Genomic DNA, 22,239 nt, shown 5'->3' with positions numbered 1-22,239 from the left:
CTCTCCTCACTCTCTCGTCTCTCCTCACTTTCTCTTCACTCTCTCCTCACTCTCTCATCTCTCCTCACTCTGTCGTCTCTCCTCACTCTCGTCTCTCCTCACTCTCTCGTCTCTCCTCACTCTCTCGTCTCTCCCCACTCTCTCGTCTCTTCTCACTCTCTCGTCCCTCCTCAATCTCGTCTCTCCTCAATCTGTTGTCTCTCCTCACTCTCTCGTCTCTCCTCACTCACATCACTCTCTCGTCTCTCCTCACTCTCTCCTCACTCTCTCGTCTCTCCTCACTCTCTCATCTCTCCTCACTCTCTCGTCTCTCCTCACTCTCTCTTCACTCTCTCCTCACTCTCTCATCTCTCCTCACTCTGTCGTCTCTCCTCACTCTCTCGTCTCTCCTCACTCTCTCGTCTCTCCTCACTCTCTCGTCCCTCCTCAATCTCTCGTCTCTCCTCACTCTGTCGTCTCTCCTCACTCTCTCGTCTCTCCCCACTCTCTCGTCTCTTCTCACTCTCTCGTCCCTCCTCAATTTCGTCTCTCCTCAATCTGTTGTCTCTCCTCACTCTCTCGTCTCTCCTCACTCACATCACTCTCTCGTCTCTCCTCACTCTCTCCTCACTCGCTCGTCTCTCCTCACTCTCTCATCTCTCCTCACTCTGTCGTCTCTCCTCACTCTCTCGTCTCTCCTCACTCTCTCATCACTCTCGTCTCTCCTCACTCTCTCTTCACTCTCTCGTCCCTCCTCACTCTCTCGTCTCTCCTCACTCTGTCGTCTCTCCTCACTCTATCGTCTCTCCTCACTCATTACTCTCGTCTCTCCCCACTCTCTCGTCTCTTCTCACTCTCTCGTCCCTCCTCAATTTCGTCTCTCCTCAATCTGTTGTCTCTCCTCACTCTCTCGTCTCTCCTCACTCACATCACTCTCTCGTCTCTCCTCACTCTCTCCTCACTCGCTCGTCTCTCCTCACTCTCTCATCTCTCCTCACTCTGTCGTCTCTCCTCACTCTCTCGTCTCTCCTCACTCTCTCATCACTCTCGTCTCTCCTCACTCTCTCTTCACTCTCTCGTCCCTCCTCACTCTCTCGTCTCTCCTCACTCTGTCGTCTCTCCTCACTCTATCGTCTCTCCTCACTCATTACTCTCGTCTCTCCTCACTCTCTTCACTCTCTCGTCCTTCCTCACTCTCTCGTCTCTCCTCACTCTGTCGTCTCTCCTCACTCTCTCGTCTCTCCTCACTCTCTCGTCCCTCCTCACTCTCTCGTCCCTCCTCACTCTCTCGTCTCTCCTCACTCTCGTCTCTCCTCACTCTCTCGTCTCTCCTCACTCTCTCGTTTCTCCTCACTCTCTCGTCTCTCCTCACTCTCTCGTCTCTCCTCACTCTCTCGTCTCTCCTCACTCTCTCCTCACTCTCTCCTCACTCTCTCGTCTCTCCTCACTCTCCCGTCTCTCCTCACTCTCTCGTCTCTACTCACTCTCTCGTCTCTCCTCACTCTCCCGTCTCTCCTCACTCTCTCGTCTCCCCTCACTCGCTCGTCTCCCCTCACTCTCTCGTCTCTCCTCACTCTCCCGTCTCTCCTCACTCTCGTCTCCCCTCACTCTCTTGTCTCCCCTCACTCTGTCGTCTCCCCTCACTCTCTCGTCTCTTCACTCTCCCGTCTCTCCTCACTCTCCCGTCTCTCCTCACTCTCTCGTCTCTCCTCACTCTCTCGTCTCTCCTCACTCTCCTGTCTCTCCTCACTCTCTCGTCTCTCCTCACTCTCTCGTCTCCTCACTCGCTCGTCTCTCCTCACTCTCTCGTCTCTCCTCACTCTCCCGTCTCTCCTCACTCTCCCGTCTCTCTTCACTCTCCCGTCCCTCCTCACTCTCTCGTCTCTCCTCACTCTCCCGTCTCTCCTCACTCTCTCGTCTCTCCTCACTCTCTCGTCTCCTCACTCGCTCCTCTCTCCTCACTCTCTCGTCTCTCCTCACTCTCCCGTCTCTCTTCACTCTCCCGTCTCTCCTCACTCTCCCGTCTCTCCTCACTCTCTCGTCTCTCCTCACTCTCCCGTCTCTCCTCACTCTCTCGTCTCTCCTCACTCTCTCGTCTCCTCACTCGCTCGTCTCTCCTCACTCTCTCGTCTCTCCTCACTCTCCCGTCTCTCTTCACTCTCCCGTCTCTCCTCACTCTCTCGTCTCTCTTCACTCTCCCGTCTCTCCTCACTCTCTCGTCTCTCCTCACTCTCCCGTCTCTCCTCACTCTCTCGTCTCTCCTCACTCTCTCGTCTCCTCACTCGCTTGTCTCTCCTCACTCTCCCGTCTCTCTTCACTCTCCCGTCTCTCCTCACTCTCCCGTCTCTCCTCACTCTCTCGTCTCTCCTCACTCTCCCGTCTCTCCTCACTCTCTCGTCTCTCCTCACTCTCTCGTCTCCTCACTCGCTCGTCTCTCCTCACTCTCTCGTCTCTCCTCAATCTCCCGTCTCTCTTCACTCTCCCGTCTCTCCTCACTCTCTCGTCTCTCTTCACTCTCCCGTCTCTCCTCACTCTCCCGTCTCTCCTCACTCTCGTCTCTCCTCACTCTCCCGTCTCTCTTCACTCTCCCGTCTCTCCTCACTCTCTCGTCTCTCTTCACTCTCCCGTCTCTCCTCACTCTCCCGTCTCTCCTCACTCTCCCGTCTCTCCTCACTCTCTCGTCTCTCCTCACTCTCTCGTCTCCTCACTCGCTCGTCTCTCCTCACTCTCTCGTCTCTCCTCACTCTCTCATCTCTCCTCACTCTGTCGTCTCTCCTCACTCTCTCGTCTCTCCTCACTCTCTCCTCACTCTCTCATCTCTCCTCACTCTGTCGTCTCTCCTCACTCTCTCGTCTCTCCTCACTCTCTCGTCTCTCCTCACTCTCTCGTCCCTCCTCAATCTCTCGTCTCTCCTCACTCTGTCGTCTCTCCTCACTCTCTCGTCTCTCCCCACTCTCTCGTCTCTTCTCACTCTCTCGTCCCTCCTCAATTTCGTCTCTCCTCAATCTGTTGTCTCTCCTCACTCTCTCGTCTCTCCTCACTCCCATCACTCTCTCGTCTCTCCTCACTCTCTCCTCACTCGCTCGTCTCTCCTCACTCTCTCATCTCTCCTCACTCTGTCGTCTCTCCTCACTCTCTTGTCTCTCCTCACTCTCTCATCACTCTCGTCTCTCCTCACTCTCTCTTCACTCTCTCGTCCCTCCTCACTCTCTCGTCTCTCCTCACTCTGTCGTCTCTCCTCACTCTATCGTCTCTCCTCACTCATTACTCTTGTCTCTCCTCACTCTCTTCACTCTCTCGTCCCTCCTCACTCTCTCGTCCTCACTCTGTCGTCTCTCCTCACTCTCTCGTCTCTCCTCACTCTCTCGTCCCTCCTCACTCTCTCGTCCCTCCTCACTCTCTCGTCCCTCCTCACTCTCTCGTCTCTCCTCACTCTCGTCTCTCCTCACTCTCTCGTCTCTCCTCACTCTCTCGTTTCTCCTCACTCTCTCGTCTCTCCTCACTCTCTCGTCTCTCCTCACTCTCTCGTCTCTCCTCACTCTCTCCTCACTCTCTCCTCACTCTCTCGTCTCTCCTCACTCTCTCGTCTCTCCTCACTCTCCCGTCTCTCCTCACTCTCTCGTCTCTACTCACTCTCTCGTCTCTCCTCATTCTCCCGTCTCTCCTCACTCTCTCGTCTCTCCTCACTCTCCCGTCTCTCCTCACTCTCGTCTCCCCTCACTCTCTTGTCTCCCCTCACTCTGTCGTCTCCCCTCACTCTCTCGTCTCTTCACTCTCCCGTCTCTCCTCACTCTCCCGTCTCTCCTCACTCTCTCGTCTCTCCTCACTCTCCCGTCTCTCCTCACTCTCCCGTCTCTCCTCACTCTCTCATCTCTCCTCACTCTCTTGTCTCTCCTCACTCTCTCTTCACTCTCTCCTCACTCTCTCATCTCTCCTCACTCTGTCGTCTCTCCTCACTCTCTCGTCTCTCCTCACTCTCTCGTCTCTCCTCACTCTCTCGTCCCTCCTCAATCTCTCGTCTCTCCTCACTCTGTCGTCTCTCCTCACTCTCTCGTCCCTCCTCACTCTCTCGTCTCTCCTCACTCTGTCGTCTCTCCTCACTCTATCGTCTCTCCTCACTCATTACTCTCGTCTCTCCTCACTCTCTTCACTCTCTCGTCCCTCCTCACTCTCTCGTCTCTCCTCACTCTGTCGTCTCTCCTCACTCTCTCGTCTCTCCTCACTCTCTCATCTCTCCTCACTCTGTCGTCTCTCCTCACTCTCTCGTCTCTCCTCACTCTCTCATCACTCTCGTCTCTCCTCACTCTCTCTTCACTCTCTCGTCCCTCCTCACTCTCTCGTCTCTCCTCACTCTGTCGTCTCTCCTCACTCTATCGTCTCTCCTCACTCATTACTCTCGTCTCTCCTCACTCTCTTCACTCTCTCGTCCCTCCTCACTCTCTCGTCTCTCCTCACTCTGTCGTCTCTCCTCACTCTCTCGTCTCTCCTCACTCTCTCGTCCCTCCTCACTCTCTCGTCCCTCCTCACTCTCTCGTCTCTCCTCACTCTCGTCTCTCCTCACTCTCTCGTCTCTCCTCACTCTCTCGTTTCTCCTCACTCTCTCGTCTCTCCTCACTCTCTCGTCTCTCCTCACTCTCTCGTCTCTCCTCACTCTCTCCTCACTCTCTCCTCACTCTCTCGTCTCTCCTCACTCTCCCGTCTCTCCTCACTCTCTCGTCTCTACTCACTCTCTCGTCTCTCCTCACTCTCCCGTCTCTCCTCACTCTCTCGTCTCCCCTCACTCGCTCGTCTCCCCTCACTCTCTCGTCTCTCCTCACTCTCCCGTCTCTCCTCACTCTCGTCTCCCCTCACTCTCTTGTCTCCCCTCACTCTGTCGTCTCCCCTCACTCTCTCGTCTCTTCACTCTCCCGTCTCTCCTCACTCTCCCGTCTCTCCTCACTCTCTCGTCTCTCCTCACTCTCTCGTCTCTCCTCACTCTCCTGTCTCTCCTCACTCTCTCGTCTCTCCTCACTCTCTCGTCTCCTCACTCGCTCGTCTCTCCTCACTCTCTCGTCTCTCCTCACTCTCCCGTCTCTCCTCACTCTCCCGTCTCTCTTCACTCTCCCGTCCCTCCTCACTCTCTCGTCTCTCCTCACTCTCCCGTCTCTCCTCACTCTCTCGTCTCTCCTCACTCTCTCGTCTCCTCACTCGCTCCTCTCTCCTCACTCTCTCGTCTCTCCTCACTCTCCCGTCTCTCTTCACTCTCCCGTCTCTCCTCACTCTCCCGTCTCTCCTCACTCTCTCGTCTCTCCTCACTCTCCCGTCTCTCCTCACTCTCTCGTCTCTCCTCACTCTCTCGTCTCCTCACTCGCTCGTCTCTCCTCACTCTCTCGTCTCTCCTCACTCTCCCGTCTCTCTTCACTCTCCCGTCTCTCCTCACTCTCTCGTCTCTCTTCACTCTCCCGTCTCTCCTCACTCTCTCGTCTCTCCTCACTCTCCCGTCTCTCCTCACTCTCTCGTCTCTCCTCACTCTCTCGTCTCCTCACTCGCTTGTCTCTCCTCACTCTCCCGTCTCTCTTCACTCTCCCGTCTCTCCTCACTCTCCCGTCTCTCCTCACTCTCTCGTCTCTCCTCACTCTCCCGTCTCTCCTCACTCTCTCGTCTCTCCTCACTCTCTCGTCTCCTCACTCGCTCGTCTCTCCTCACTCTCTCGTCTCTCCTCAATCTCCCGTCTCTCTTCACTCTCCCGTCTCTCCTCACTCTCTCGTCTCTCTTCACTCTCCCGTCTCTCCTCACTCTCCCGTCTCTCCTCACTCTCGTCTCTCCTCACTCTCCCGTCTCTCTTCACTCTCCCGTCTCTCCTCACTCTCTCGTCTCTCTTCACTCTCCCGTCTCTCCTCACTCTCCCGTCTCTCCTCACTCTCCCGTCTCTCCTCACTCTCTCGTCTCTCCTCACTCTCTCGTCTCCTCACTCGCTCGTCTCTCCTCACTCTCTCGTCTCTCCTCACTCTCTCATCTCTCCTCACTCTGTCGTCTCTCCTCACTCTCTCGTCTCTCCTCACTCTCTCCTCACTCTCTCATCTCTCCTCACTCTGTCGTCTCTCCTCACTCTCTCGTCTCTCCTCACTCTCTCGTCTCTCCTCACTCTCTCGTCCCTCCTCAATCTCTCGTCTCTCCTCACTCTGTCGTCTCTCCTCACTCTCTCGTCTCTCCCCACTCTCTCGTCTCTTCTCACTCTCTCGTCCCTCCTCAATTTCGTCTCTCCTCAATCTGTTGTCTCTCCTCACTCTCTCGTCTCTCCTCACTCCCATCACTCTCTCGTCTCTCCTCACTCTCTCCTCACTCGCTCGTCTCTCCTCACTCTCTCATCTCTCCTCACTCTGTCGTCTCTCCTCACTCTCTTGTCTCTCCTCACTCTCTCATCACTCTCGTCTCTCCTCACTCTCTCTTCACTCTCTCGTCCCTCCTCACTCTCTCGTCTCTCCTCACTCTGTCGTCTCTCCTCACTCTATCGTCTCTCCTCACTCATTACTCTTGTCTCTCCTCACTCTCTTCACTCTCTCGTCCCTCCTCACTCTCTCGTCCTCACTCTGTCGTCTCTCCTCACTCTCTCGTCTCTCCTCACTCTCTCGTCCCTCCTCACTCTCTCGTCCCTCCTCACTCTCTCGTCCCTCCTCACTCTCTCGTCTCTCCTCACTCTCGTCTCTCCTCACTCTCTCGTCTCTCCTCACTCTCTCGTTTCTCCTCACTCTCTCGTCTCTCCTCACTCTCTCGTCTCTCCTCACTCTCTCGTCTCTCCTCACTCTCTCCTCACTCTCTCCTCACTCTCTCGTCTCTCCTCACTCTCTCGTCTCTCCTCACTCTCCCGTCTCTCCTCACTCTCTCGTCTCTACTCACTCTCTCGTCTCTCCTCATTCTCCCGTCTCTCCTCACTCTCTCGTCTCTCCTCACTCTCCCGTCTCTCCTCACTCTCGTCTCCCCTCACTCTCTTGTCTCCCCTCACTCTGTCGTCTCCCCTCACTCTCTCGTCTCTTCACTCTCCCGTCTCTCCTCACTCTCCCGTCTCTCCTCACTCTCTCGTCTCTCCTCACTCTCCCGTCTCTCCTCACTCTCCCGTCTCTCCTCACTCTCTCATCTCTCCTCACTCTCTTGTCTCTCCTCACTCTCTCTTCACTCTCTCCTCACTCTCTCATCTCTCCTCACTCTGTCGTCTCTCCTCACTCTCTCGTCTCTCCTCACTCTCTCGTCTCTCCTCACTCTCTCGTCCCTCCTCAATCTCTCGTCTCTCCTCACTCTGTCGTCTCTCCTCACTCTCTCGTCCCTCCTCACTCTCTCGTCTCTCCTCACTCTGTCGTCTCTCCTCACTCTATCGTCTCTCCTCACTCATTACTCTCGTCTCTCCTCACTCTCTTCACTCTCTCGTCCCTCCTCACTCTCTCGTCTCTCCTCACTCTGTCGTCTCTCCTCACTCTCTCGTCTCTCCTCACTCTCTCGTCCCTCCTCACTCTCTCGTCCCTCCTCACTCTCTCGTCCCTCCTCACTCTCTCGTCTCTCCTCACTCTCGTCTCTCCTCACTCTTTCGTCTCTCCTCACTCTCTCGTTTCTCCTCACTCTCTCGTCTCTCCTCACTCTCTCGTCTCTCCTCACTCTCTCGTCTCTCCTCACTCTCTCCTCACTCTCTCGTCTCTACTCACTCTCTCGTCTCTCCTCACTCTCCCGTCTCTCCTCACTCTCTCGTCTCCCCTCACTCGCTCGTCTCCCCTCACTCTCTCGTCTCTCCTCACTCTCCCGTCTCTCCTCACTCTCTCGTCTCTCCTCACTCTCTTGTCTCCCCTCACTCTGTCGTCTCCCCTCACTCTCTCGTCTCTTCACTCTCCCGTCTCTCCTCACTCTCCCGTCTCTCCTCACTCTCTCGTCTCTCCTCACTCTCCCGTCTCTCCTCACTCTCCCGTCTCTCCTCACTCTCTCGTCTCTCCTCACTCTCCCGTCTCTCCTCACTCTCTCGTCTCTCCTCACTCTCCCGTCTCTCCTCACTCTCTCGTCTCTCCTCACTCTCCCGTCTCTCCTCACTCTCTCGTCTCTCCTCACTCTCGTCTCCTCACTCGCTCGTCTCTCCTCACTCTCTCGTCTCTCCTCACTCTCCCGTCTCTCTTCACTCTCCCGTCTCTCCTCACTCTCTCGTCTCTCCTCACTCTCTCGTCTCTCCTCACTCTCGTCTCCTCACTCGCTCGTCTCTCCTCACTCTCTCGTCTCTCCTCACTCTCCCGTCTCTCTTCACTCTCCCGTCTCTCCTCACTCTCTCGTCTCTCTTCACTCTCCCGTCTCTCCTCACTCTCCCGTCTCTCCTCACTCTCTCGTCTCTCCTCACTCTCCCGTCTCTCTTCACTCTCCCGTCTCTCCTCACTCTCTCGTCTCTCTTCACTCTCCCGTCTCTCCTCACTCTCCCGTCTCTCCTCACTCTCCCGTCTCTCCTCACTCTCTCGTCTCTCCTCACTCTCTCGTCTCCTCACTCGCTCGTCTCTCCTCACTCTCTCGTCTCTCCTCACTCTCCCGTCTCTCTTCACTCTCCCGTCTCTCCTCACTCTCTCGTCTCTCCTCACTCTCCCGTCTCTCCTCACTCTCTCGTCTCTCCTCACTCTCCCGTCTCTCCTCACTCTCTCGTCTCTCCTCACTCTCCCGTCTCGCCTCACTCTCCCGTCTCTCCTCACTCTCCCGTCTCTCCTCACTCTCTCGTCTCTCCTCACTCTCTCGTCTCCTCACTCGCTCGTCTCTCCTCACTCTCTCGTCTCTCCTCACTCTCCCGTCTCTCTTCACTCTCCCGTCTCTCCTCACTCTCTCGTCTCTCCTCACTCTCCCGTCTCTCCTCACTCTCTCGTCTCTCCTCACTCTCCCGTCTCTCTTCACTCTCCCGTCTCTCCTCACTCTCTCGTCTCTCTTCACTCTCCCGTCTCTCCTCACTCTCCCGTCTCTCTTCACTCTCCCGTCTCTCCTCACTCTCTCGTCTCTCTTCACTCTCCCGTTTCTCCTCACTCTCCCGTCTCTCCTCACTCTCCCGTCTCTCCTCACTCGCTCGTCTCTCCTCACTCTCTCGTCTCTCCTCACTCTCCCGTCTCTCCTCACTCTCTCGTCTCTCCTCACTCTCCCGTCTCTCTTCACTCTCCCGTCTCTCCTCACTCTCTCGTCTCTCTTCACTCTCCCGTCTCTCCTCACTCTCCCGTCTCTCCTCACTCTCCCGTCTCTCCTCACTCTCTCGTCTCTACTCACTCTCTCGTCTCTCCTCATTCTCCCGTCTCTCCTCACTCTCTCGTCTCTCCTCACTCTCCCGTCTCTCCTCACTCTCGTCTCCCCTCACTCTCTTGTCTCCCCTCACTCTGTCGTCTCCCCTCACTCTCCCGTCTCTCCTCACTCTCCCGTCTCTCCTCACTCTCTCGTCTCTCCTCACTCTCCCGTCTCTCCTCACTCTCCCGTCTCTCCTCACTCTCTCATCTCTCCTCACTCTCTTGTCTCTCCTCACTCTCTCTTCACTCTCTCCTCACTCTCTCATCTCTCCTCACTCTGTCGTCTCTCCTCACTCTCTCGTCTCTCCTCACTCTCTCGTCTCTCCTCAATCTCTCGTCTCTCCTCACTCTGTCGTCTCTCCTCACTCTCTCGTCTCTCCCCACTCTCTCGTCTCTTCTCACTCTCTCGTCCCTCCTCAATTTCGTCTCTACTCAATCTGTTGTCTCTCCTCACTCTCTCGTCTCTCCTCACTCACATCACTCTCTCGTCTCTCCTCACTCTCTCCTCACTCGCTCGTCTCTCCTCACTCTCTCATCTCTCCTCACTCTGTCGTCTCTCCTCACTCTCTCGTCTCTCCTCACTGTCTCATCACTCTCGTCTCTCCTCACTCTCTCTTCACTCTCTCGTCCCTCCTCACTCTCTCGTCTCTCCTCACTCTGTCGTCTCTCCTCACTCTATCGTCTCTCCTCACTCATTACTCTCGTCTCTCCTCACTCTCTTCACTCTCTCGTCCCTCCTCACTCTCTCGTCTCTCCTCACTCTGTCGTCTCTCCTCACTCTCTCGTCTCTCCTCACTCTCTCGTCCCTCCTCACTCTCTCGTCCCTCCTCACTCTCTCGTCCCTCCTCACTCTCTCGTCTCTCCTCACTCTCCCGTCTCTCCTCACTCTCTCGTTTCTCCTCACTCTCTCGTCTCTCCTCACTCTCTCGTCTCTCCTCACTCTCTCGTCTCTCCTCACTCTCTCGTCTCTCCTCACTCTCTCCTCACTCTCTCCTCACTCTCTCGTCTCTCCTCACTCTCTCGTCTCTCCTCACTCTCCCGTCTCTCCTCACTCTCTCGTCTCTACTCACTCTCTCGTCTCTCCTCACTCTCCCGTCTCTCCTCACTCTCTCGTCTCCCCTCACTCGCTCGTCTCCCCTCACTCTCTCGTCTCTCCTCACTCTCCCGTCTCTCCTCACTCTCTCGTCTCTCCTCACTCTCTTGTCTCCCCTCACTCTGTCGTCTCCCCTCACTCTCTCGTCTCTTCACTCTCCCGTCTCTCCTCACTCTCCCGTCTCTCCTCACTCTCTCGTCTCTCCTCACTCTCCCGTCTCTCCTCACTCTCCCGTCTCTCCTCACTCTCTCGTCTCTCCTCACTCTCCCGTCTCTCCTCACTCTCTCGTCTCTCCTCACTCTCCCGTCTCTCCTCACTCTCTCGTCTCTCCTCACTCTCCCGTCTCTCCTCACTCTCTCGTCTCTCCTCACTCTCGTCTCCTCACTCGCTCGTCTCTCCTCACTCTCTCGTCTCTCCTCACTCTCCCGTCTCTCTTCACTCTCCCGTCTCTCCTCACTCTCTCGTCTCTCTTCACTCTCCCGTCTCTCCTCACTCTCCCGTCTCTCCTCACTCTGTCGTCTCTCCTCACTCTCTCGTCTCTCCCCACTCTCTCGTCTCTTCTCACTCTCTCGTCCCTCCTCAATTTCGTCTCTACTCAATCTGTTGTCTCTCCTCACTCTCTCGTCTCTCCTCACTCACATCACTCTCTCGTCTCTCCTCACTCTCTCCTCACTCGCTCGTCTCTCCTCACTCTCTCATCTCTCCTCACTCTGTCGTCTCTCCTCACTCTCTCGTCTCTCCTCACTGTCTCATCACTCTCGTCTCTCCTCACTCTCTCTTCACTCTCTCGTCCCTCCTCACTCTCTCGTCTCTCCTCACTCATTACTCTCGTCTCTCCTCACTCTCTCTTCACTCTCTCGTCTCTCCTCACTCTATCGTCTCTCCTCACTCATTACTCTCGTCTCTCCTCACTCTCTTCACTCTCTCGTCCCTCCTCACTCTCTCGTCTCTCCTCACTCTGTCGTCTCTCCTCACTCTCTCGTCTCTCCTCACTCTCTCGTCCCTCCTCACTCTCTCGTCCCTCCTCACTCTCTCGTCTCTCCTCACTCTCTCGTCTCTCCTCACTCTCGTCTCTCCTCACTCTCTCGTTTCTCCTCACTCTCTCGTCTCTCCTCACTCTCTCGTCTCTCCTCACTCTCTCGTCTCTCCTCACTCTCTCGTCTCTCCTCACTCTCTCCTCACTCTCTCCTCACTCTCTCGTCTCTCCTCACTCTCTCGTCTCTCCTCACTCTCCCGTCTCTCCTCACTCTCTCGTCTCTACTCACTCTCTCGTCTCTCCTCACTCTCCCGTCTCTCCTCACTCTCTCGTCTCCCCTCACTCGCTCGTCTCCCCTCACTCTCTCGTCTCTCCTCACTCTCCCGTCTCTCCTCACTCTCTCGTCTCTCCTCACTCTCTTGTCTCCCCTCACTCTGTCGTCTCCCCTCACTCTCTCGTCTCTTCACTCTCCCGTCTCTCCTCACTCTCCCGTCTCTCCTCACTCTCTCGTCTCTCCTCACTCTCCCGTCTCTCCTCACTCTCCCGTCTCTCCTCACTCTCTCGTCTCTCCTCACTCTCCCGTCTCTCCTCACTCTCTCGTCTCTCCTCACTCTCCCGTCTCTCCTCACTCTCTCGTCTCTCCTCACTCTCCCGTCTCTCCTCACTCTCTCGTCTCTCCTCACTCTCGTCTCCTCACTCGCTCGTCTCTCCTCACTCTCTCGTCTCTCCTCACTCTCCCGTCTCTCTTCACTCTCCCGTCTCTCCTCACTCTCTCGTCTCTCTTCACTCTCCCGTCTCTCCTCACTCTCCCGTCTCTCCTCACTCTCTCGTCTCTCCTCACTCTCCCGTCTCTCTTCACTCTCCCGTCTCTCCTCACTCTCTCGTCTCTCTTCACTCTCCCGTCTCTCCTCACTCTCCCGTCTCTCCTCACTCTCTCGTCTCTCCTCACTCTCTCGTCTCCTCACTCGCTCGTCTCTCCTCACTCTCTCGTCTCTCCTCACTCTCCCGTCTCTCTTCACTCTCCCGTCTCTCCTCACTCTCTCGTCTCTCCTCACTCTCCCGTCTCTCCTCACTCTCTCGTCTCTCCTCACTCTCCCGTCTCTCTTCACTCTCCCGTCTCTCCTCACTCTCTCGTCTCTCTTCACTCTCCCGTCTCTCCTCACTCTCCCGTCTCTCTTCACTCTCCCGTCTCTCCTCACTCTCTCGTCTCTCTTCACTCTCCCGTCTCTCCTCACTCTCCCGTCTCTCCTCACTCTCCCGTCTCTCCTCACTCTCCCGTCTCTCCTCACTCGCTCGTCTCTCCTCACTCTCCCGTCTCTCCTCACTCTCCCGTCTCTCCTCACTCTCTCGTCTCTCCTCACTCTCTCGTCTCCTCACTCGCTCATCTCTCCTCACTCTCTCGTCTCTCCTCACTCTCCCGTCTCTCTTCACTCTCCCGTCTCTCCTCACTCTCTCGTCTCTCCTCACTCTCCCGTCTCTCCTCACTCTCTCGTCTCTCCTCACTCTCCCGTCTCTCTTCACTCTCCCGTCTCTCCTCACTCTCTCGTCTCTCTTCACTCTCCCGTCTCTCCTCACTCTCCCGTCTCTCTTCACTCTCCCGTCTCTCCTCACTCTCGTCTCTCTTCACTCTCCCGTCTCTCCTCACTCTCCCGTCTCTCCTCACTCTCCCGTCTCTCCTCACTCGCTCGTCTCTCCTCACTCTCTCGTCTCTCCTCACTCTCCCGTCTCTCCTCACTCTCTCGTCTCTCCTCACTCTCCCGTCTCTCTTCACTCTCCCGTCTCTCCTCACTCTCTCGTCTCTCTTCACTCTCCCGTCTCTCCTCACTCTCCCGTCTCTCTTCACTCTCCCGTCTCTCCTCACTCTCTCGTCTCTCTTCACTCTCCCGTCTCTCCTCACTCTCTCGTCTCTCCTCACTCTCCCGTCTCTCCTCACTCTCTCGTCTCTCCTCACTCTCCCGTCTCTCTTCACTCTCCCGTCTCTCCTCACTCTCTCGTCTCTCTTCACTCTCCCGTCTCTCCTCACTCTCCCGTCTCTCCTCACTCTCTCGTCTCTCTTCACTCTCCCGTCTCTCCTCACTCTCCCGTCTCTCTTCACTCTCCCGTCTCTCCTCACTCTCTCGTCTCTCCTCACTCTCCCGTCTATCCTCACTCTCCCGTCTCTCCTCACTCTCCCGTCTCTCCTCACTCGCTCATCTCTCCTCACTCTCTCGTCTCTCCTCACTCTCCCGTCTCTCCTCACTCTCTCGTCTCTCCTCACTCTCCCGTCTCTCTTCACTCTCCCGTCTCTCCTCACTCTCTCGTCTCTCTTCACTCTCCCGTCTCTCCTCACTCTCCCGTCTCTCCTCAGTACCTGGTGATGGACTACTATGTTGGTGGAGATCTTCTGACACTTCTGAGTAAGTTTGAGGATCGTCTTCCTGAAGAAATGGCAAAGTTCTACGTGGCAGAGATGGTTCTGGCCGTGCACTCCATCCACCAGCAGGGCTACGTGCACAGGTGAGAGAACCCCACCCCCTGACAACCCCACCCCCTGACAACCCCACCCCCTGACCAATGACCACGCTTCCTGTCTACTATTCATGAGCTAGTCACACAAAAAGACCTGTGTGTGAGGGGCGTGGCAAAAGCTAGTGTGTGTGAGCGGCGTGGCTAAAGCTAGCGTGCACAGGAATCGTTTTGCCTCATTTCTTTGAATTCTCTGCATGTGAGGGGCGTGGCTAAAGCTAGTGTGTGTGAGGGTCGTGGCTAGGGATGCATACCTAAACCCAGGTTCAGGTCCGGATTCGAATCCAGAGGTTTAGGTTCAGGTCCGGACCTAATGAGTCCGGACCTGAACTCATGCCATATTTGCATCATGTTACAACAGCATAACACAAGACACTTGGCTAAATTAAGTTGAAGACACTTGAACAAGGACGACTATCAAACACAAGGCTTAACTGCTGAATATTGTTGACAGGGTCAGTCTGTCAAAGCAGCTGTTTCATCTGATACAATGTTTCATCTTTAGACACATTTCACTCTTTAATGTTCAGATCCATTGGCATCAAAAGTCAGATAAAACCTTCACAACACAAAACATCAGTGTCAATAATTAAGTCAGTGTAAAATAACAGAGTTACAAAAACTAGCATAAAAGTCAACTTGAATCACTATAAAGCATCAACTTATAGAACTTAAGCGGTATCAAAAGTAGAATATGTGTTCGCGCGTGGAGACACGGTTCACTTCGGTGTTCACGTGTGGAGACACGGTTCACTTCAGCGTTCACGCGTGGAGACACGGTTCACTTCAGCGTTCACGCGTGGAGACACGGTTCACTTCAGCGTTCACACGTGGAGACACGGTTCACTTCAGCGTTCACGCGTGGAGACACGGTTCACTTCAGCGTTCACGCGTGGAGACACGGTTCACTTCAGCGTTCACGTGTGGAGACACGGTTCACTTCGGTGTTCACACGTGGAGACACGGTCCACTTCAGCGTTCACGCGTGGAGACACGGTCCACTTCAGCGTTCACGCGTGGAGACACGGTTCACTTCAGCGTTCACGTGTGGAGACACGGTTCACTTCGGTGTTCACACGTGGAGACACGGTCCACTTCGGTGTTCACACGTGGAGACACGGTTCACTTCAGCGTTCACGCGTGGAGACACGGTTCACTTCAGCGTTCACACGTGGAGACACGGTTCACTTCAGCGTTCACACGTGGAGACACGGTTCACTTCAGCGTTCACGCGTGGAGACACGGTTCACTTCAGCGTTCACACGTGGAGACACGGTTCACTTCAGCGTTCACACGTGGAGACACGGTTCACTTCAGCGTTCACACGTGGAGACACGGTTCACTTCAGCGTTCACGTGTGGAGACACGGTTCACTTCGGTGTTCACACGTGGAGACACGGTCCACTTCAGCGTTCACACGTGGAGACACGGTTCACTTCAGCGTTCACGTGTGGAGACACGGTTCACTTCGGCGTTCACGTGTGGAGACACGGTTCACTTCGGTGTTCACGTGTGGAGACACGGTTCACTTCAGCGTTCACGTGTGGAGACACGGTTCACTTCAGCGTTCACACGTGGAGACACGGTTCACTTCAGCGTTCACGCGTGGAGACACGGTTCACTTCAGCGTTCACGTGTGGAGACACGGTTCACTTCGGTGTTCACGTGTGGAGACACGGTTCACTTCGGCGTTCACGTGTGGAGACACGGTTCACTTCAGCGTTCACGTGTGGAGACACGGTTCACTTCGGTGTTCACGTGTGGAGACACGGTTCACTTCAGCGTTCACACGTGGAGACACGGTTCACTTCAGCGTTCACGTGTGGAGACACGGTTCACTTCGGTGTTCACACGTGGAGACACGGTCCACTTCAGCGTTCACACGTGGAGACACGGTTCACTTCGGCGTTCACGTGTGGAGACACGGTTCACTTCGGCGTTCACGTGTGGAGACACGGTTCACTTCAGCGTTCACGTGTGGAGACACGGTTCACTTCAGCGTTCACACGTGGAGACACGGTTCACTTCAGCGTTCACGCGTGGAGACACGGTTCACTTCAGCGTTCACACGTGGAGACACGGTTCACTTCAGCGTTCACGTGTGGAGACACGGTTCACTTCGGTGTTCACGTGTGGAGACACGGTTCACTTCGGTGTTCACGTGTGGAGACACGGTTCACTTCGGTGTTCACGTGTGGAGACACGGTTCACTTCGGCGTTCACGTGTGGAGACACGGTTCACTTCAGCGTTCACACGTGGAGACACGGTTCACTTCAGCGTTCACACGTGGAGAAACGGTTCACTTCAGCGTTCACACGTGGAGACACGGTTCACTTCAGCGTTCACGTGTGGAGACACGGTTCACTTCGGTGTTCACGTGTGGAGACACGGTTCACTTCAGCGTTCACACGTGGAGACACGGTTCACTTCAGCGTTCACGCGTGGAGACACGGTTCACTTCAGCGTTCACGTGTGGAGACACGGTTCACTTCGGTGTTCACGTGTGGAGACACGGTTCACTTCGGCGTTCACGTGTGGAGACACGGTTCACTTCAGCGTTCACGTGTGGAGACACGGTTCACTTCGGTGTTCACGTGTGGAGACACGGTTCACTTCAGCGTTCACACGTGGAGACACGGTTCACTTCAGCGTTCACGTGTGGAGACACGGTTCACTTCGGTGTTCACACGTGGAGACACGGTCCACTTCAGCGTTCACACGTGGAGACACGGTTCACTTCGGCGTTCACGTGTGGAGACACGGTTCACTTCGGCGTTCACGTGTGGAGACACGGTTCACTTCAGCGTTCACGTGTGGAGACACGGTTCACTTCAGCGTTCACACGTGGAGACACGGTTCACTTCAGCGTTCACGCGTGGAGACACGGTTCACTTCAGCGTTCACGTGTGGAGACACGGTTCACTTCGGTGTTCACGTGTGGAGACACGGTTCACTTCGGCGTTCACGTGTGGAGACACGGTTCACTTCAGCGTTCACACGTGGAGAAACGGTTCTGTCTCTCACATCTTTAAACTTCTTTCGCCGGCTTCAACTTCTGCCCTGAAGACGCGTGCGTCACTAATTATGGTCCGTGTGCTTCATTGACAGCGGCGCATGGCAGTGTTTACGTCTTTTCCAGCGCAAATTTCGCGATCAATGGAAGGTTTAAGATGGTCTAGATTCTAGAACGTAAAGGATATAATCTGTCAGTGCTATATTTTATATGAGTCCAGAACCGAATCACCGGGGTTTCGTTTTTTTTGGACCTGAACTGAAACAATTTTACAAGTCCAGATCCGGTCCGTCATAGCGGTACACATCCCTAGGCGTGGCTAAAGCTAGTGTGCGTGAGGGGCGTGGCTAAAGCTAGTGTGCGTGAGTGGCGTGGCTAAAGCTAGTGTGCGTTAGGGGCGTGGCTAAAGCTAGTGTGAGTGAGGGGCGTGGCTAAAGCTAGTGTGCGTGAGGGGCGTGGCTAAAGCTAGTGTGCGTGAGGGGCGTGGCTAAAGCTAGTTTGCGTGAGGGGCGTGGCTAAAGCTAGTGTGCGTGAGGGGCGTGGCTAAAGCTAGTGTGCGTGAGGGGCGTGGCTAAAGCTAGTGTGCGTGAGGGGCGTGGCTAAAGCTAGTGTGCGTGAGGGGCGTGGCTAAAGCTAGTGTGCGTGAGGGGCGTGGCTAAAGCTAGTGTGCGTGAGGGGCGTGGCGTTTGACACGATCCAAAGCCAAAGACATAAAGCGAGGTTCAGACGCTTTATGAGCTGGAAATATCAGATTGTGGCTCTTGAAAAGCGAGTGCTGTGCGACCAGGAAACAACTGTTGTTAACGCTCTACGCTAGCTTTGTGTTGCTAACGTGCTTTGCTAGCTTTGTGTTGCTAACGTGCTTTGCTAGCTTTTTGTTGCTAACGTGCTTTGCTAGGTTTGTGTTGCTAACGTGCTATGCTAGTTTTGTGTTGCTAAGGTGCTTTGCTAGCTTTGTGTTGCTAAGGTGCTTTGCTAGCTTTGTGTTGCTAACGTGCTTTGCTAGCTTTGTGTTGCTAAGGTGCTTTGCTAGCTTTGTGTCGCTAACGTGCCACGCCTCTCGCATGCACTAGCTTTAGCCACACCCCTCACATACACTAGATTTAGCCACGCCCCTCACATGCACTAGCTTTAGCCACGCCCCTCACATGCACTAGTTTTGTGTTGCTAAGGTGCTTTGCTAGCTTTGTGTTGCTAACATGCTTTGTCTAGTCGTTAGCATCAGTGGAAACACGGAGCTTTAGCACGAGATCAAGTCAGAGTTTGGAGACAAATGATTCTTTGTGTTTCTGCATTTTGCCTCTTGTTTTGGCCTGAGTCTGTGTTCTCTCTCGTCCAATCATCTGGCTTTGTTGAGCTGTGGGAGGAGCTCTCTCCAGTTCATATGTTGAATGTGTTTTTCAGGGACATCAAACCAGACAATGTTCTGTTGGACGTGAATGGACACATCCGATTGGCCGATTTTGGATCCTGTCTGCGAATGCTCAAGGACGGAACGGTGAGACCTTGTTTTAGTTCTGGTTTAGAATCAGAATCAGAAAAGGTTTATTTCCATTGTCAATGAACAAAACTCACAGAGGAACTTGGTCTTGGTGATTCAGTGCAACATGAAACAATGAACAATGATAAAAACAAGACGTATAGAGTCAAAAAGCGCACATGTTAAACGAAAACTATTTACATTTACTGTGAGACGGCTGGACATTTGGACAGCAGCCAGGTGATCCCTAGATAGCGCCCTCTGCAGGGAACAGTGGGGACATCAAGCCCCCGGAAGCCAAGATGGCCGCCATTGAAACCTTTGGAGCTGCTCATTGGCGCATGGCTCCAAAAAAGTTTTTTAGTTCCTCATTACGTCCTGAATACTGGTATATCTCCTCCCACTTTTGTGATGTCATCGCCGTGAGGCTTTGGTGTCGGGAGCGCACACGTCACAGCAGCGTGAAAGACTGAACAGTCAGCGCCGACTTTTTGAATAATTCGGCTTGAAATAGTCTGTTTACGTAACGTATGATGATGGATTGTTATATCCATCTATAAATATACATGTGTCATGTTGTAAAGCTCTGATATTTAAGAGAATTATAAAGAAGTGTTAAGATAAAAAGTCCGGTTTAATTGACAACGAATTACATTTGCTCATTTAGAGGTTTAATAACGTCCTCATCATTTTCTGTATTGTTTTTGGTTTGGGTATTTATTTTTTTATTAACTTTTCAGTTATTAATTTACATAATATAATTTAGCCAATATGCAGATGTTCTTATCAAATGAGAAGAAATATATAACATAATTATCAATTCTGTTACATAATGGAGTTAAGCAGTATTTGATTATATTCAGTTTCCTTGTGTGTCGTTTTGTGTCATGTCAATCTTTAATGAATACAAAACACATTTGTTTATTAATGTATTTAATAAGAATAATGAACATGAATGAACTTGTTGAATAAATGTAAATCTGATAATAGCTATAAAAGTAATTTAATCTGCAGTCCTAATGTAACAAAACAATACAACAGAAGGAATCTGGTTTGATTTTAGCCACAGTTTGAGTTGAGTTTTAAAGCTACAATGTGGGACTTCCTTCTTAACCTGTTACATCCTGAGGCCGGCGCATTCTCCATATCTCAAATATTCTCTTACATCATCACTTTTATTTCCGTGGTCAATACCATAAGTTATACATCATTTTAAAGATTATTTTCTCAACTAAACAAATATGTCATTGATTTACATTGAATAATTTGCCCCAAGAAGCAATTGCCAATAGTTTGTGAGAAAGTCTCAACTTTTACAAACTCATGTCCTGTTTGTGTTTATGACGGAGGAAACGGCTTTAATTCTGTTCATCCTTGTGCTCAGTCTGTCCGTAAGGAACCATTGAACAACAATATACACTTGTGTTTTTCCTGAAGTTTTCCCATTTCCAGATATTGTCAAGTTAAACGAAGTTTTCTTCTCTGATGATGGTCAGGATGAAGGCTCGTCCAGAACAAACGACCTGTTTGACTTATAAGATGCTGTTTGTATCGATCTTTTCTTCAGACTGTTTCCTACAGAATGAGACCGTCCACTGTCACGGCTTTGTCCTCTACAGCCTCCGGAGGGAAAACTGCGCCGGTTCCGAAGTGCAAAGCTAGCTTGTTTTTAGCCACATAGCTAACGTCAGCATGGACTTAGCGGACTTTGATTGACATATTATTCTAGCCAATAAAAATAGCTTTCGAATGGGGGGCGGGACTTAGAACTTATTCACACAGAATAGACCCTGTTCTCGTGCGTAACGGCTGTAAAGAGGAGGAGAGGAGGGGACTAGATTTTACGCATCACGTTTTCTGATTTTATTTGCCTTTTGGGCGCGCATTTTGTTAGCTATATGTATTATTCTACCAATACAAAAATATTATATATTTTTTTTTCACCTCTATATGGGAAATTCATGGGTAAACTCATATTTACACATTTTCACATATATTGTTTTTAGCAGTTATAATAGTATTAGTGGTTCTACAAAACATCAAAATGTATGTTTTATGATCATAGAGGAGCTAAAATTGTAATAAAACAGTTTGGCACAGTTGAATATACTTTTTGACACAAAAAGGTCAAAGCACCAAAATGCCTGTTCCTAGAGCTCTGAAACTTTACACAGTTGTTGTCATGACAACAGCATGTACAGTGAACAGCATAAACACACAATGAAGTATGTCATGCTCAGGACCATTACAAATTAACAATATTCAGGCGAGATTAAAAAAAGGATGTTTTGTTCATGTTTGGGCCTCTGTAGTGTAAGTTCTGAAGCCCTGACAGTGTGACATGTGCACATCTGCAGAAACTAGAAGGCCTAAGCTTTCCCATGATGCATCACACTCACATGTGGGCTGTAAGATCCTCTTTTAATGCCATTGCATTGCAATGCCATTTGGGTCCAACCATTGCGCACAGGGCCAAATAGGTGGATGGAAACAGGTTAAGAGGAGTTTTGAGTCTGTGTACTGTTTATTATTATTATCATCATTATTATTAGAATCAGAATCATCCATCCATCCATTTTCTGCCGCTTTATCCGGGGCCGGGTCGCGGGGGCAGCAGTTTGAGCAGGGACTCCCAGACTTCCATCTCCCCAGACACTTCCTCCAACTCCTCCGGGGGGATCCCGAGGCGTTCCCAGGCCAGCCGAGAGACATAGTCTCTCCAGCGTGTCCTGGGTCTTCCCCGGGGCCTCTTCCCGGTGGGACATGCCTGAAACACCTCCCGAGGGAGGCGCCCAGGAGGCATCCGGAACAGATGCCCGAGCCACCTCAGCTGGCTCTACTCCGAGCTCCCCCCGTGTGGCCGAGCTCCTCACCTTATCTCTAAGGGAGCGCCCAGCCACACGGCGGAGGAAACTCATTTCGACCGCTTGTATCCGCGATCTTGTTCTTTCGGTCACTACCCAAAGCTCATGACCATAGGTGAGGTCAGAACGTAGACCGACCGGTAAATAGAGAGCTTTGCCTTTCGGCTCAGCTCCCTCTTTACCACAACGGTCCGATGCAGCGACTGCATCACTGCAGCCGCTGCACCGATCCGCCTGTCGATCTCACGCTCCATCCTTCACTCAGTCGTGAACAAGACCCCGAGATACTTGAACTCCTCCACTTGGGGCAAGGACCCCCCACCCACCTGAAGAGGGCAAGCCACCTTTTTCCGGTCGAGAACCACAGCCTCGGATTTGGAGCTGATTCTCATCCCAGACTCTTCACACTCGGCTCAAACCGTCCCAGTGCAGCTGCAGGTCCGGGTTTGATGGAGCCATCAGGACAACATCGTCTGCAAACAGCAGAGATGAGATCCTGTGGTCCCCAAAACGGACACCCTCCGACCCCTGACCACACCCTCCGACCCTCCAAAATTCTGTCCATAAAAATTATGAACAGAACCGGTGACAAAGGGCAGCCCTGGCGGAGTCCAACATGCACTGGGAACAGGTCTGACTTACTGCCGGCAATGCGAACACAGCTCCTGCTCCGGTCATACAGGGACCGGACAGCCCTGAGCAAAGGGCCCCGGACCCCGTACTCCCGGAGCACCCCCCAAAGGACACCCCGAGGGACACGGTCGAAAGCCTTCTCCAGATCCACAAAGCACATGTGGACTGGTTGGGCAAACTCCCATGAACCCTCGAGCACCCGATGGAGGGTATAGAGCTGGTCCAGTGTTCCACGACCGGGACCTAAACCACTCTGCTCCTCCTGAATCCGAGGTTCGACTATCGATCGGATTCTCCTCTCCAGTACCTTGGAATAGACCTTACCCGGGAGGCTGAGGATCGTGATCCCTCTGTAGTTGGAACACACCCTCCGGTCCCCCTTCTTGAACAGAGGGACCACCACCCCGGTCTGCCAGTCCAGAGGCACGGTCCCCGACC

General features: G+C 53.3%; 1 protein-coding gene across 4 annotated transcripts in view; it reads left to right on the top strand.

Annotated features, from left to right (window-relative positions):
* cdc42bpb (CDC42 binding protein kinase beta (DMPK-like)) overlaps positions 1–22,239 on the top strand; it is a 116,401-nt gene that overhangs the window by 23,606 nt on the left and 70,556 nt on the right. For all 4 annotated transcript variants that reach the window (XM_072462143.1, XM_072462146.1, XM_072462144.1 and 1 more), the window contains 2 exons: positions 13,653–13,801; positions 18,229–18,322. In XM_072462143.1, coding sequence (XP_072318244.1) covers positions 13,653–13,801; positions 18,229–18,322 — 243 coding nt within the window. The remainder of the gene's footprint in view (positions 1–13,652; positions 13,802–18,228; positions 18,323–22,239) is intronic.

The sequence above is a fragment of the Eucyclogobius newberryi genome, unplaced genomic scaffold (genome assembly GCF_026437365.1).
Source record: "Eucyclogobius newberryi isolate DKJ021-1_F unplaced genomic scaffold, fEucNew1.0.hap1 SCAF_38, whole genome shotgun sequence".
Taxonomy (NCBI): Eukaryota; Metazoa; Chordata; class Actinopteri; order Gobiiformes; family Gobiidae; genus Eucyclogobius; species Eucyclogobius newberryi.
This window is presented reverse-complemented; position numbering and strand designations above follow the sequence as displayed.